The sequence below is a fragment of the Balaenoptera ricei genome, chromosome 3 (assembly GCF_028023285.1).
Source record: "Balaenoptera ricei isolate mBalRic1 chromosome 3, mBalRic1.hap2, whole genome shotgun sequence".
Taxonomy (NCBI): Eukaryota; Metazoa; Chordata; class Mammalia; order Artiodactyla; family Balaenopteridae; genus Balaenoptera; species Balaenoptera ricei.
In genome coordinates this window covers 56855403-56871016 of record NC_082641.1, presented here as the reverse complement: position 1 = coordinate 56871016, position 15614 = coordinate 56855403, and the positions used below count along the sequence as shown (strand labels likewise).

Sequence of the window (15614 nt, the reverse complement as noted above, 5' to 3'; positions counted from 1 at the left end):
GTCATATGCCATGCTCTGTTCTAAGCACTGGACACTTTTGGACACAAAACTAAATGTCAGTGCTATTATGATCTCCATTTTATAGAGGTGGAATGAGACAAAGAGATGGTCAATAACTTGCCCAAGGCCACCAGCTAACAAGTGGCAGAACCCAGGCAGTCTGGCAGCAGAGGCCGTGCTCCTGACAGCTGTGCTGTCCTGCCTTTCAGCAGTGACAAGGGGGTGGGCAGGACGCTCTGAAGGAGGCCTGCATCTGAGAAGCCGTTATTCTCCCAATTTGGGGCATGGAGGTCTCAGCCTGCAGGCTCGCAGTCTACTCCCCCTGCTACCTCCCAGCCAGACTCCATCCCAGCAGCCCACCCTCCGGGTGCACCCCACATTCCACACCCCCTTCACCTCTACAAAATACTACAGTTCTGGCCAGCGTCTTCCACTCTGTCCTTACTGAAAGGGGCAGTCTCGGGTGGTACTGATGCAGAGAACCAGCCGCTGACTAGGGGTACGGAAGCATCCCTGGACCCAGAACCTGTCTGTCCCTTGTCCCTCTCTTGCCACCTGCCCAGCCCCTCTCATCAGCTGGGTCTCCGTCCACTGTGTGAGGCCCTGCGGAGCCAGATACTTACCTCAGTGCTGACTGCTTCATCTGAGGGGTTGATCAGGACCACTGTTTCTAAAACGTCACTTCTGTGATGAAGGATCTTTTGTCCTGCAGGCACAAAAACACAGACAAAAGAGGAGACCTATAGCTTTTCCGAATTAAAACCGCCCCGCCTGCTTCTGGGACAGCAGAGGCGCCGCCGCCCAGGGTTCCAGGATTCCCCAGTGTCCTGGGAAACACAATTGGTGTCACCAAGCAAGATGGTCCGGGGCTCCACGGGCTCTCACAACCCTCTAGTTGTCAGGGTTGATCGCCAGGCTGCCTCTGCGCGTTAAGGGCGGTTTTCATCTGAGACAAGGGGTGGATGCCAGTAAAACGCAACAGGGCTCTCGACATTTCCTTTCTCATGGTAATTGGGGATGTTTCTCCGTATCAGCCTTTCTTCTGGTGAGAATGGCGCTGAGATTAACTAGGAGCCTTACTATGAAATGAATGACATCCAGAAACCCCAGCTAACAATTAGCCCAACAACCAGAATGTCTGTCTGAGGCAGGCTTACAGTCTGTTGGGGTATTCATTCATTAATTCACTTGCTCATAGAAAAGTGCAGAAACTGTGAGCAAATAAAGATGGGTGAACAACTCTCCCTCTGGACAGGGTGGCCAAAAAAAAAAAAGACAAGCAAAGTGGATGGAGACCATGAAAGCAAGGGGACGTGGGGATGGAGGAGCCTGTCTGAGGACGGCTGAAATTCTTCGGGGCTTCTGGCTCCACATCCCTGGCTCCCCACACCTGAAAGGTTTTAGGAACTTCATGAAACCACCTCCAGCCGAAGTGGTCTGAGGCCTATGGATGACCTTCTACAAGCGTCTCCCTCCTCAGACAATGAGATGAAAGGGTTCAAGCGGATGTATGGCCAGAGTGGGTGATACATGCTCTGGCAGGGGGTGACGGACAGAGCAGCAGAGGGGTGTCCCTCAGACACACGGCTGGGAGACACGTGCTTGGGATGGTAGAAAAGGAAGGACAATGAAACTCCGGTGACAGGAGGAAATGGAATAGAATCTGAGGGAGACAGACACCAAAGGAGAGTATACAAGAGAGGATGGCCAGAAAGCAACTGCTTTCCAGGCAAACAGTTCTTCAAAAAGCTAAAACAGAATTTCTATATGGCCTAGCAATTCCACTTTAGGTGAACTGAAAGTAGGAACTTGAAAAGAGACTTGTATGTCCATGTTCACTGCAGCATTATTCACAATAGCCAAAAGGTGGAGCCAACCCAAGTGTCCACCGATGGATGACTGGAAAACAAATTATGGTCTATCCATGCAATGGAATATAATTCAGCCATAAGAAGGAATGAAGTTCTGATACATGCATCAGTATGAACCTTGAAAACATGCCAAGTGAAATAGGCCAGACACTAAAGGACAAATAACTGTATGATTCCATTTACATGAACTATCTAGAGTAGGCTAATTCATAGAGTCAGAGAGCAGATGAGAGATTTACCAGAGGCTGCAGGGGGAGGGATTGGGGAGTTACTGCTTAATGGGTACGAGTTTCTCTTTGGGGTGATGAAAAAGTTTTGGGAATAGCAGTGATGTTGCATAACACTGTGAATGTAATTAATGCCACTGAATTGTACATCTAGTAATGGTTAAAATGGCAAATTTTGTTTTTTATATATATTTTACCAGAAATTAAAAAAAAGTTATTAATGCAGTGTATCAAAACCGTTGAACAGCACACTTTAAAGGGGTGAATTATATGGTGTGTGAATTGAATCTCAATAAAGAGGTTAAGAAAAAAGGTGGCTTTAGTTAGGGCTTTTTTCCTTTATATCATCAAGGACCAGAAGTACTACAGAAACAATATGTTGAAATACTTACCACCATCACATTGACAAGCCCATTTTCCTCCGTTGTCTTACCTTTGCTAACAGCTAATATTTACCAGTAAACCCCACATTAGAAATGGAAAAAGCCCAAACTAAATAATGGTTTCAGGCACTGTTCCAAGCACCTCACAAGTACTAACTCATTTAGTCCGCAGAAGAGCTCTATGACATAGGTACCATGATTATCCCCTTTTACTGTTGAGGACAGTGAAGCCTATAGAGGAGAACTAACTAGCCCCAAGTCACAGAACTAAGAAGTGGTCAAGCCAGGACCTGCACCCAGGCTCCTGAGTCCTCCGCCTCACTGCTCTGTGGATGAGGGTTTGGAAAAACAGACATGGTGCAGACATCGAATGCCAAGGGAGAGCTTGGGAAAAATCCAAAGGAATAAAATCAGAGATGTGCTTAAAGAAGCAAGAATTCAGAAAGCATTAGGAGAAGAATATTGGCAAAAAGAAGAAAAAAAAGCGAAGGTGACAGAACACCCACATAAAAGAGGGTAAAGTTAAGGGAAGGTATATGATGTTTTACTACAAATGCCTGAAAATGAAGAAACTCCAGAACAGAACAATGTCACCCAGTTTGAACAGGTGAAGGACTAAGCCTCAAGAAAAATAATTCAACTAAGCCATGGGAAAGAACATTTGTTTATTGTGAATGCTCAAGTCTGTAATTTATTAGACGTGGCTTTTTCGCTTAGTTGTTTTTGCTTTTGACAAGCATGTGCATTTCAAGCTAAAGCAAAAGAACATCAAACTGAATAAGCAAATGATAAAATGACAATCAGCAAAACATAGAAAACCATCCCTTTTCTAGGTCCTTCCATCAGTGGCCTCCTTTGAAACAAAGACTTCAGGAGCTTCAGAGGTGCTTAAGTTGAGATAAAATTAAGCGAAAGCTTAAGACTAAGGAAAAGTGAGTGTTCATTTCCTTGATCGTGCTTTTGACGTGACTCTTTTTGGCACCCAAAGCCTCAGGCAGCATAATGCCAAGGTAGGACTGTGGTCATGGCTATACTCTGTAGGAACCCACAAAAGTAGATCCAGCGAGGTACATGGAAGCGGCTCCTTCCCCAGAGCTCCTTTCTTTCCTAAGTGATCTACACAATGCCCAGACCCTGCTAGCTGCACCCTCCCAAATGCAAGTCCAAGCACAAAAGCCCAGCACCGCCTGAGCTTCTGCCCCAGCACCCTCTCCCCGAGACACGCAGTGAGGACCCTCCTGCCAAGCCCCCTGGAAGGGGGTTCTTACCATCCTCAGGAAGCTCCTTTCCTCTTTGGCTTCATCACTTGCAAACAACACAAATGCCATGTGACAGCTGCCGTTTACCTCTACTCCTTCCAAGTCAGTTTTTGGACCTGTTGGCTCAGGAATTCAACCAAGGATGTTTTTTCTGCCCATCTTTGGAAATACGGACAGCAGTGACACAGACATGCACCAAGATGCCACGGCTGCTCCTTCAACCAAAGCCTTTTTACAGGATGGGATTTGAATGAAGAAGGGGATTTAAAGAGAGAGAGAGAAGCTTCAAGCTCTCATCACAGCCGACTGTTGGCCAGATTCTCGCCCCAGACGACTGACAACGTAAGCAGGGGCCGGGCCTTCCTGGCATCTGGCAAACCCAGGGCCTGCACGAGGGGCCCGGGCAAGCCATGCCCGCACTCCCACATCCCAGTGGGGTGCCAGCTCTCCTGGCGGCAGGCGGCTCTGGGCTCAGGCTGCTGCGACGCTCACGAAGTTGCATATTTGGGGAATGTTTCACACTGGGAAACAGGCCAGGCGTTCTGAAGGAGAGGCCGCCACCCTCGCCTGCAGAGGTCTCATTCAGTTGCTTCAGAAAAGAAGTTCCCAGAAGAGAAAGACAACACGGTTGCAGCCTCTCTCTTTGCCATTATCGCCTGCATTCTCCAGAAACAGCTCACAGGGAAACCATTAGGCAGCCCGGATGAATAGTCAGGTCTCCTCAGCACTGGTCTGGGGGCACCGAAAGCGGGGGCTTGAGATGGACTGATTGTGTCACTTACTGCTGGGATAAGAAAAAAGTCTTTGAGGGCTTCCCCACAAAACTCAGGGTAATTGTGAAGGCTCAATCCTGGGCGGCAGGGAGGGCGGGGAGGACTGTTATGTGACAAAAAGGGGTCTGCTCCACCTTGGAATCAAAAGAGGAAGGCCTGGGGACCCCCTGAAGCAGCAGGGCCTCACACACAATGAGACTTTTGTCTGTGGGCTCCCAAAGGCTACGCTTAAAACTCAAATAAGCCTGTATTTTTCAGTTATTGTTGGACCCTTTTTTAATTACTGAAATTCTGACAGATCAACTCAATCTATGTGTCTTGTAAGGTTGGGCTGTTTTAGTGGTTTACGTTTTACTGTATCCAGGTGACTTTGAAATCTCTGAAAGCAAAACGTCATTTTCTAGATATGTAATTTTTAGGCTGCTTATAGGGTCTTATCTCCACAGAATTAATATTCATCTAAAGACACACACACGCACACACACAGGCTCTCTCCTGGTTTCAGCAGGGTCTGACCGTGGCTAAATTAAAAGACACGCACTGTTGAGGAACAGCCATAACCAAGCCCCGTAAAACTCAGAGCCTTCTCGCCGGCACACGGCTGGCCCTTCTCTCCCACACACACCTCACACGTCGGCCCCAGAGCACAGTGGCCTTAGGAGGCTGCAGCATCTCTGCTGCCAGGGCAACACCAGCAAGGGTCTCGGCCCAGGCAGGCAGCCGCTTAATGAAAAAGCGAGCGCAACGGAGAGAGTGCTGGGCCCAAGCTGCAGGAGCGCTAAGAGATGGGAGAAAATCCTCGATGAAAATAATAACTAGTAATGCTAAAACCTTTTAGATTGTCTTTAAGAGGACGATAACTGCATATCTTGGGGATGAATATGTAATTTCCATTTCCATTAATGATCACAATCCAGAACCTTATCCCTGCAACTTGCTTTTCCTAAAAAATGAACTCTTGGCGAGCATAATCAAGAAATGGATATGAAGACTAAAGATAGCTTCTGTATCCATTCAGTATCGAGGGGGGATGAGGAGGAGGGTCCTGAGTCACTGATAGGGACAGACCAGTAACTGGGACGGGAGAAGCAGAGCCCTCTGCCCGCCAGCCCTGCGCTTTCCTCCGCCAGCTCCCGCCGCTGCCCTGTCTTCACCCACAAGTCCTCCAGCCCCTGGCCCTGGTGAAAATCAGAGCGGACTCTTTTTGGAAAAGGAATTTGATATAATGATTTAGCACTAGAAAAAGGTCCAATGTGAAGAAGCAGAAATCTTGGAGAGGGTTAAAGAAGATTCTAGAGTTAGAAAGGGAAATGCGTGGGGTAAAGAAGGACTGTGATTATTTAACTAAAGGGAAGGTTTGGTGGATCAAGAAAAGCCCACAAAGCACAGAAGGACTTGAGGTTAAAGTCTGTTTTCCTCAGAGGGAAGGGAGGGAGGCAGGGAAGAAAGAAAGAGAAAATGACAGCAATGAGAGCTCTCCAACTTTGCCTCTTCACCACAGCGGATTCTCAAAGAGGAAACCTCTCACCTCCAACCCCGACGTGCAGAAAACACACCCGGGGTAAAAGTTAGCAAAACGGATGAAAGCAAGAAGCGAACGGTGCTCAGCGCAGGAACTAAAAATTCATTACCAGCTGCTCTTCCAGCAGCTCGTTTCACGGCAGCTTTTTATTCGGAGTAACGTCCGGGACGCCCTTCTGCAGGAATCCACGTAACGATGTCAAGCAGTGGGTGAAGTGATGGGAGACGTTTGAAGAAAAAGGGAGCTGGTACGTAGGGACGGGGGACACCTGAACCTGTCAGGTTTTCTGGTGGATCTTCCTGTCTTCCGGCGCCCTCACAGAAGCCCCTCCACGCCTCTCGCCCAAGGCCAGGGCACAGAGCAGGCCCGAGGCCCAGGCGGGCGGGATCATGGCTCCCAGCTGCCTTCTCACAGGGGGGGACGGAAGAGCAAGTCTGGAGGCGGCACAGCAGCACACAGGTCCGCTCCCAAGAGCCCCTGATGGTCCCCCCCTGTGCTCCTGCTCCCACCCCATCACTGCTGAGCAAGAGAAACAGCGAGAGAAGAGGCAGTGGCCGTGGGTTCCTGGTAACGGCACTTCTGCGAGGCCACAATGCGCAGATGTCTCTTCCAGGGGCTCCCGCGGGAGGGCTCGGGGAGGGCCCAGGAGGAGCGCCAAGGAGCCCACCTAACAGAAGCCTCCCCTGGTTCCCTGGAATAAGAAACACCTCAGAGAGAGGGCGAAGGTGACCACGAGGAGGGCTAGACAGCTCAGTCCCTCGCCCCTGCCACTGAGGCGCCCTTAAAACAAAAAGTGCTGGGAGACTCGGTATCTCCTGATTCCACGGTCCCCAAAGGCCAACAGTGTCAGTGCAGACCACAGGACACCAGCCGTCAGGGAGACGACACAGATCCCCTGCCCAGGGCAGTAAAACTCCTAGCGCTAGAGGGAGTTTGATTCCCCAGGGGCTCTCGCACATCAAGATCAACTCTTTATCTTCCTCATCTGTCTGTTCTTGCAGCTTTCAGCCTGGGGCTGGGAAGAGGGCCCTTTCTAGGCAGGGTGTCCCAGAGGCAAGGGGGGAACAAGGGGGGAAAGACAGCAGAAGCATGACCCAACCCTGCGAGCTGGGTTTCAGGTCACACAGGTGTGGGAGCACCTTCTGTGTGCTTCCCGCTCTCCCACCTGGATCAAAACACACCTAAAATAGGAGGCAAACGCGTGGAAGTGAGAGCATCCAACTCTTTGATCACCAGAGAGCCCATCACAAGAACACAGCAGTAAGCCCTTCTGCCTGTAGACGGCTTCAGAGTTCCCAGAGCACTTTGTCCTCTGGGTAGTGGTGCCCTGTTTAATCCTCATAATATTCCTGTGAAGTGATGGGAGCAAATATTCTTTTCCCCTCTTCATGGACCAAATATCTGAGGTCTAATGACTTGCCCAAGGCCTCGCAGACAGTACAGGAAAGCAGGACTAGGACCCATGTCACACGCCATGCAGTCACTCATGGCCAAGGCTGTGACGCTACCCTTTTCTCCCTCTTTTCCTGATCCACCTCGTCCAAAATAAAGGTTTTCAAGTTGTGATGCCAAGATTCTCTTTTGTAAGCAGTAAACATGCAGCCTGGGTCAGCCACTGGTCAGCCAATGCCTGCCCACTCACTCACTCACCCCTCCAGCGGGCACACTGGCCTCCCACACACCCCGAGGCCAATTCCCTCTTTGTTTCTGCTGCACAATCGGAGCCCAGTTCTCTCCCACCTTCCCCCTGAAATTCCTGGAAATGGTGTTTCTTTTCTGCTGGAAATACATTTTTTTCTGTTTCTGCATTTGTTTCAACCCTGATGTATGTTCCTAAGTGTCATGTCACTCCCCAAATTTTCAGTGTTTGTTTTTTTTAAGAGAATAAGAACTCAAATTCCATTATAAACAAGTTCAGGAGACTTCACAAATCATTTTTTAAATTTAAATAAGTTGATCATTGCTTGGGAGTTTTTTTCAAAAACTTAGATATCTTTTGCATTACAGAGAATTTAGTTATAATGGAATTTGAGTCTATACCTATTTTTCTTTACATTTTCTGGACTGAACTATCTTTCTTTTTTGTTGTCATTTGGTTTGGTTTGGTTTTTCATGTATCTGCTGGTCCTTCCACCCCATCATTCTCTTGGGTTCTCTGCCATCTTCTGCTTTATGTTTCCCTGACCTTTAGATGCCCAGATAAGCAAACAACCCAAATTGTCCAGACTTCCGAGGCTCCCTCGTCCCAAACACGTTCACCGCACAAAGGTGCAGGCACCCTTGTTCCTGGGGGCAGGGGGAGCCTCCTTTTGCATTTCCTTCCCATCGTGTTCCAGCTGCGCACACTAGGAGCACAGCCCGTGAGGAAATGGGACGCCAGGGACAAAAGGTCTGATTCCTTTTGCAGCGTTCTCACAGTGCACCGTTCTTCTAAATCCTCTCTTCGGGGTTTTCTCCTACCCAATCCTGCTCTCCTAGGTAATCTTCTTGCCTTTCCCCACTCCCTTTTCTAAGGGTCTCAAGGCAGAGGGATGAGAATCCAGGCTCTCAGGGGTTAGAAGTGGAAGAGAGTGGAAGAAAGCTGTTTGTTTCCTTTTTCTTTCCCCCTGTTTTATGCTCTGGCTGAAAGAAGTAGAAATAAATCTCAGAGATGGTGTTGATGAAAGTCTGGCTCCCTGGAGAGCATCTACAGGGAAACAGTAGCACCCAGTGTTGGCACCAGCTGAGGGTGCTAAGATAACCTGAAGGTTGTTTCTTCAAAATGTGCAGATGCTACAGATAAAAAAAAGGCACACCTAGTGAAGGGCGATGTATTAAACCTGTCAGGGCCGCCAACTCCAGAGATCAACATCTATCTAGCGCTTTACCATTTGCAAAGCGCCTCCCTCTGTGCTCACCCATTTAAACCTTGATGAAGGTGTTCCAAGTCTATGAGCCCAGTCCTCTGGGCTACAGAGAGGTGGGAGGTTTGAGTGCCCTGTTCTCAACGAAACCTGCTGCAGACAAAGAAAAATACGTATACGCTCCTCATGCATAAGACAGGAGCCCCTTCTGCCTCTGAGATGCAAGGAGTCGAGCAGGCCAAGGAGAGAACCGCCTACCCAAGAGCCTTGAGAAGAACTTGACAGCCCTGTGGAAGAAGAAACCATAATTTCCTCATCCCATAGAATGGGGGGACCTGAAGGAGCCCTGGCGACATTGCACCCCACTCTTCTCCCTCTACAGGAGAGAAAGCCGAGCCTCAGAGGCGCAGCGGCCTATCATAGGTGACTGTTGTATTTGCGCAGCTGCCAAAGGCAATTCCTATGCATGTTGTAGACAGTTCTATCTGGGGGTAGGTGCTAAAATACTAACACTACCTTTCATTGTTATGCACTTGGTGGCTTATAAAATCTTTTCTACTTTGCATGTTATCTCAGAGCATCACAAAGATCAAACTGTTATAATTATTCCTTTTTTACGGATGGGGAAATGGAAGCTGATGAAGCAGGTTGTCTAATAAGAGTTAGCTGCCTTATCCAGCAACACAGGGATAAAATAAGCTGTTGAAGTAGGTTTTGAATCTAGCCCGTCTGAATCCTGACCCCCATTCTCGTCACTGCCTCCCAATGCTTTTCAGGTTGTTTTAGGAGTTTACAAGGTCTGAAACCTTATTTTTTAAAAATAAGGTTTATCTGAGATACATTTCTCTTAGTATATTATAGAATACTCCCAGAATTGGGGACCTAGGTTTGGAAATTCTTTTTGTATTGAGGGATACCTGCCATGTTCCAGGTACCCTGCCAAGTATTAGGTTAAACCATAAGATTGCCAATATTAGCGACTTTTTAACTCAAAAATGACACTTTCCTATGGTTCAACAATTAGACCTCACTTTCTTGAGATCAGAGTAGGTTTTGGAGAATGTTTTTTAATCTTACTGGTCTTTTCTTGCCTTTGTAAGAGATGTTATATTCCCTGTTTATTAAGACAATGTGAATTACTTAGAGAACACCCCTTTCTAAAGTTTAATTTGGGCAAATTAGTGCCTTCATAAAGTAGCATTGAGATTAAAGCACGAATGGGATGCTATACCTACCCTGAAGGGAAGATAGTTTCATGGGGAGACTTGGAATTTTGACAGTGTCTAATTTGGGAAACGTAAGTCAGAAGTAGTGGGGGCTTCCCTGGTGGCGCAGTGGTTGAGAATCTGCCTGCCAATGCACGGGACACGGGTTCGAGCCCTGGGCTGGGAAGATCCCACATGCCGCGGATCAACTAGGCCCGTGAGCCACAACTACTGAGCCTGCGTGTCTGGAGCCTGTGCTCCGCAACAAGAGAGGTCGCGATAGTGAGAGGCCCGTGCACCGCGATGAAGAGTGGCCCCCGCTTGCCGCAACTAGAGAAAGCCCTTGCACAGAAACGAAGACCCAACACAGCCATAAATAAATAATTAATTAATTAATTAAAAAAAAAAAAGAAGTAGTGTCTGACACACAGCAGGGAGCTCAATCAATATTTGATAAAGGAATGAATAATAAAAATGGCTAAGATATACTGAATACCTGCCCTGGGTCAGGCACTGACCTAAGTTATTTATGCGCGGTTATCGCATTTAATCTGCACATTAACCCTATGAGGAAGTCATTACTCCCATTTTACAGATGAGAAAAATGAGGCACAGGGCAGTTAAGCAATAGCCCAAGGGAATATTAATGAAGGATGGAAACCTGGGTGGTTAGTGTCCAGAGCCCAGGCTCTTAGCCAAAAAAGTCATTTTAAACGGGAGGAGGGAAGACAGAAGACAGTGAGTTCGATTTGGGGCACGCTGAGTTTGAGGTCTCTCCCGTGGGAGAGCCAGGTGGCTCTGTCCAATAGGCAGGCAGAAACGTGGATCTGATGCTGAGGCCATAGGTTGGGCCATAAGCACAGATCAGGGAGGCAACAGCATATTTTAAGTGATGCTCTTGGAGAAAGAGCCTTTTGCTGAGAACAGTGTTGGGAGATGCCACTATTTAAAGGGTGGGCAAAAGCAGGAAAGAGCTGGTGAAGGTGATAGAGAAAAACTCGAGAGAAGTGATGGTGCCACTGACTTCTCTGCTCACCTTCAGCCCCAGACCCTGACGTGACCTGTAGCTGCAGTGCTGTCCTGATTTGCAAACTTAAACCACCTCCACATAGAGGAGAGTCAAGGCAGAATATTGCAAATACATTAAATAATCCAGTAATAACTGATACCTGCTTTACAAATTCAACCCAAAGCATACGCACTTTGACCTACATATCCACTGCCGTGATACTATGCTTAGCCCGTGGGCATGGCTTTATTTTCTGTCTGGGAGACATCTGCCTGGTGGAGGGAAAAGACTGTAGGTTGGCCGTCCTCAGGGTGCAATATTCCCCACAGTCACCTGAGAGACTTAATAAAATGCAGATCTGCATGGCCCACCCTCAGGCAGTCTGATTCAGGAGGCGTGGGTGGGGCCTGGGACTCTGCATTTCTGCAGTCTCAATTCTGATGGTTCTGTGGTCCCTTCTTTGAGAAACAAGACAGTGTAGATGCTGAATATGCTACTGATCAATAACAGCATAATCAGTGACCTTATTTTAAATCATCCTCACATTGATTTTATGCATTACTATCCTAAGGTCTGAACAGACTCTAGAATTATTTCCCTTGGGAGCCAATGTGATCATTAAAGGCTCAAACGACTTTTCCCAGTAAGTATCGATTCTCAGAATCATCTGACAGTTTTATCTGGCATTTAATTTGCCATCAAACTCCTACCATTGATCAAATCCAGGGAAACGGTTGACCTCTCACCCTCATCTGTTACTGTTCAGAACCAAATCATCACACGATTCAACCTCAAAGCCAGCTGCCTTAAAAACAAAAATCAAATCAGTCCTTTTGGTACTGGCTATTGAAAAGGAAACAGAAAAAGAAAAAGAAAAATAGCTGACATAACATATATCACACGTACTAACTAATAATTACTAATCTCCTCGTAGCTCTTAGCCATACACCAGGGAGAAACAGCAGGAGTTGAATTTTTCCCGGTAACGTCCCGAGGGGTCAATGCTACCCGCTGTAGTAGCGTCAGGCTGGGGCACAGCAAACAGCTTCGTGATCTGCCAGGAGGGGACTTCTTGAGGTCACGATCCTGACCTGGAAGTATGCGGCTCAAGGGACCTGAGATCTGGCCTTAGCTGAAGTGGTGCCTCCACTGCCACCATCTGTAGTAAGTAATGAGAAGGGGGATACGCGGTCTTGTGTTCCAGCTGCTGTGAGTAAACCTGGTCATATCTTTTAAAGCCTTAGCCCAACACAAGGGAGCTGTAATTTTGTTGTTTGTGTTAGTTCTGTTTATTTATACACTGCCTCATTCAGAAGGGGGGGGCGGAAATGGCTGCTCCCCCCAGCATCTGTATATTTCTCCTTTACATGTGCCTGTGTTGTCCCGTCCTGGCTTGGTGCCTGGGCTGCCCTGAAAAGTACACCCAATTCTGATTGACCTGGGTCTTCCCTCTCCTGGGGCTGAAGGGTGATGCGCAGCACACCAGGGCCAGAGCCGTGACTCCTCTTTGCTTTCCTGTTCTTCGCCCTCAGTTACGTGCCCTGTCTGCTGACCCAGGATGTGAAGTTTCACTGACAGCCTGGTCCTCAGCTTCTCTGACTCGGACACTCTGCTCACATCTCATTGATTCCGGAGCACACTCTTTCCCTTTGTAAAGGACTTTTCTTTAGAAAACTCGTGGCTCCTAGCCAGTCTTTCATGATCTCTGCTGCACCTCGATCCCTTGCCGTGCTCTGACAAATGGCCCCAGCAGACTGACATCTTTGCTCACATGTTTTCCTCGTTTGCTCCTTTTCTTATTCTTTTTTTTTTATATTTATTTAGTTGGTTGCGATGGGTCTTAGTTGCGGCAGGTGGGCTCCTTAGTTGTGAACTTGTGAACTCTTAGTTGCAGCATGCATGTGGGATCTAGTTCCCCGACCAGGGATCAAACCCAGGCCCCCTGCATTGCGAGTGTGTAGTCTTAACCACTGCGTCACCAGGGAAGTCCCTTCCTTTTCTTATTCTAAGTGAAGGAGAGGTAAGTTCCCCCCCCCCGGCCGCTCCCATGTTATCCTCTCTACTCTGTGTGTGTGTTGTTCCAACAGGCAGCAGCAGGAGAAGGATGTCAGGAGTTGTCTGTGTTCATATTTTTCACCAGTGCACTGAATTTTGCCTCTGGTCATTCAGCCACCCCTTATGATTCCTTAAAGAATTAACATAGGGCATCATTAGGAAGATTCCATCTTGATTTTCTGTTCATCTACAAGGTCTCCACAAGGTCACCATCAGTGGGGTACCACTGTATGTCGCCAAACCACACTTGACCTTCTGCAGGAGATTGTAGCTGAATGACTACATCTGCGGACTTAGGAAAATTTAATGTAGGAAACAAGGACTAAATTCAGGGCCATATAATTAGTTAATATTTACTTAGCAGAGATTGGTTTTTGACATGATTCAATCAAATCTGGCTAAGGGACATTTTCAAGGCAGTGTTAAGTGTATTCTGAACCAACAGAGGTAGCTCTCCTGGAAAAAAGTCCAAACCCTGTGATGCAAAGTGATTCTAACAGATAGTCAGTCAGTCAAGCAAATTCTACCCTCTTCAATCATCTTTTAAGAAAGACTGAAATTCCAGTTTAGAATAAGTTCAAAGAAGATGGCAGGTAAATTGGGGACTTTGGGAAAACTTGCCTTTAAGAGAATCTCCAGATTTTAATTTCGGTGAGAAGTAACAGGTTCTCATAAGAAAATTAGCATGCATAAAATCACTTTCTACATTCCTATCTTGTATTATTCTTTATTGGTTAATTTTTATGTATTTATACACATGGAATATATGCACTTTCCATGTGTATGCTAAGCAAAGTTCTTAGAATGCATTACTCTTTGTCCTTTCACAGATAAAAGAGTGTGAGTTGAGAGTATGTTTTGTCCCAAGTAAAAAATGCGGACAGGTAAGCCGGCTCTGGAGAACAGACAGAATCAGGCTCCCCAGAGCGTCGTCTGCTGGAGCCCTGGGGTATAACTGAAAGAAAGAACATCAAATTCTGCTCTAGAAAACAACACACTGAACACCTGCCCATTTATTTTGGAGTAGAGGCTGTCACTGGAGAAGCTAGAAAGGTGAGCCGGGTACACGAAGGTTGTAGCAGGTACCACTGACTCGATTGTGAGGTTGGAGCACAGGTCAGAGCCTGGAGTGTGCTGGTCACGACCAGGGGCTGCACAAGTGCACTAGAAGGTTCCTGGCTCTTCCCAATCCGGGTTTTGGAATCTTCAGTACGAGGTTCTCCTATACAGAGAACCAAGTACCAGTGGGTTTACTGCAGCCTGGACAGTTATTCTGCAAATCACACTGAAGAAAAGGGGCCACTGTTCATCCTGCCTCCAGGCAAATCCAATACCATCCTCCCTTTAAAGCCTTGACTTTTTTCCGTGAAGAGGTTCCAGGACCTGCTGGATGTCTTCCCTCTTTCAGAGAAACGCTTCTGGATCAGGGTCTGGATGTGGTTCTGGAGGCAACTTCCTAACTGAAATTGGACCAGAATACCAGCCCCAGACAAAGGGGATGCTCTTTCTCTCACAACTTTAGGCTTCACAAAAGGAATCTGCCCTCAGACAACCAGGACTTGGGGGGAAATGGGCCAGAAGAGGATTTCTGTATATAAAATAGAGGCCTTCCCACACTGGCACTTGACTATGTATCCAGTATTTTTTGTGCAGTGTGGCTAAATGTTTAATCCTGGGACAAAAAGCCTTATAGGAAGTTTAAAACATCTGAAAAAGATGCTTAAATTTATGTCACTTTTTTCTCACAACTCTTAAAGGATATAATCTGATGCTTTGATGTGTTTTCTATACTGTTCCGGAAAATATCTACATTGTCTTGCTATCAGACCAATCAAAATCATTATGAAATTTCCTAAATGTCTCATGTCTCCAAAACTGCTTTAAAGAAGAAATTACATATTTTTTTAATGATTAAAAAATTAAGGGTTATTGGGGTAAAGACAAGAAGTTCACTTATCAACACTACAACCCTTGGGATTTTGATGTCACTGATGAAGAAAATATATTTCTCTTCCCTAGCCCATTTTTTCCAATAGAAAATGTCTGTGCACTCTGATAAGCTTCATTTGAAAAACCATTATTTTAATATGTTGGTCTGTTTTTACTTGATTTAAAGAATGACAGTCATCCAAGGGTATCTAATGGGACACTAGGGTTACATGGTTTGACATGTTAAAAAAAAAGTTACTGAGAGAGTCTTTCCTATTAATGGATAATTATTTAAGTGGGCTCAGTTGCATGCCCTCCTCAGTTCTGCATTTCTGGCTTGGCCAGAAGAGTCGCAGAGAGAGAAACCAGCTCACGCTTTCTTATTAACATTTACTGGAAGCTGTGAGAACTATTCTGGAGTTTCATCTTGCTACCTCTATATTCATTCCATTGTTTAAAAAAATCCAGCTAACAAATTTCAGACTAGGAAACCAGACCCTTCTGCTCACTTATTCTCCATAAGGTTGCGTGGGAGAGG

The 15614-nt window shown here is 46.8% G+C and overlaps 1 protein-coding gene across 1 annotated transcript in view; it reads right to left on the bottom strand.

Moving 5' to 3' along the window:
• MAP1B (microtubule associated protein 1B) overlaps window positions 1–15614 on the bottom strand; it is a 93946-nt gene that overhangs the window by 23832 nt on the left and 54500 nt on the right. The window contains exon 3 of the mRNA XM_059916552.1: window positions 624–706. Within this exon, the coding sequence (XP_059772535.1) occupies window positions 624–706 (83 nt within the window). The remainder of the gene's footprint in view (window positions 1–623; window positions 707–15614) is intronic.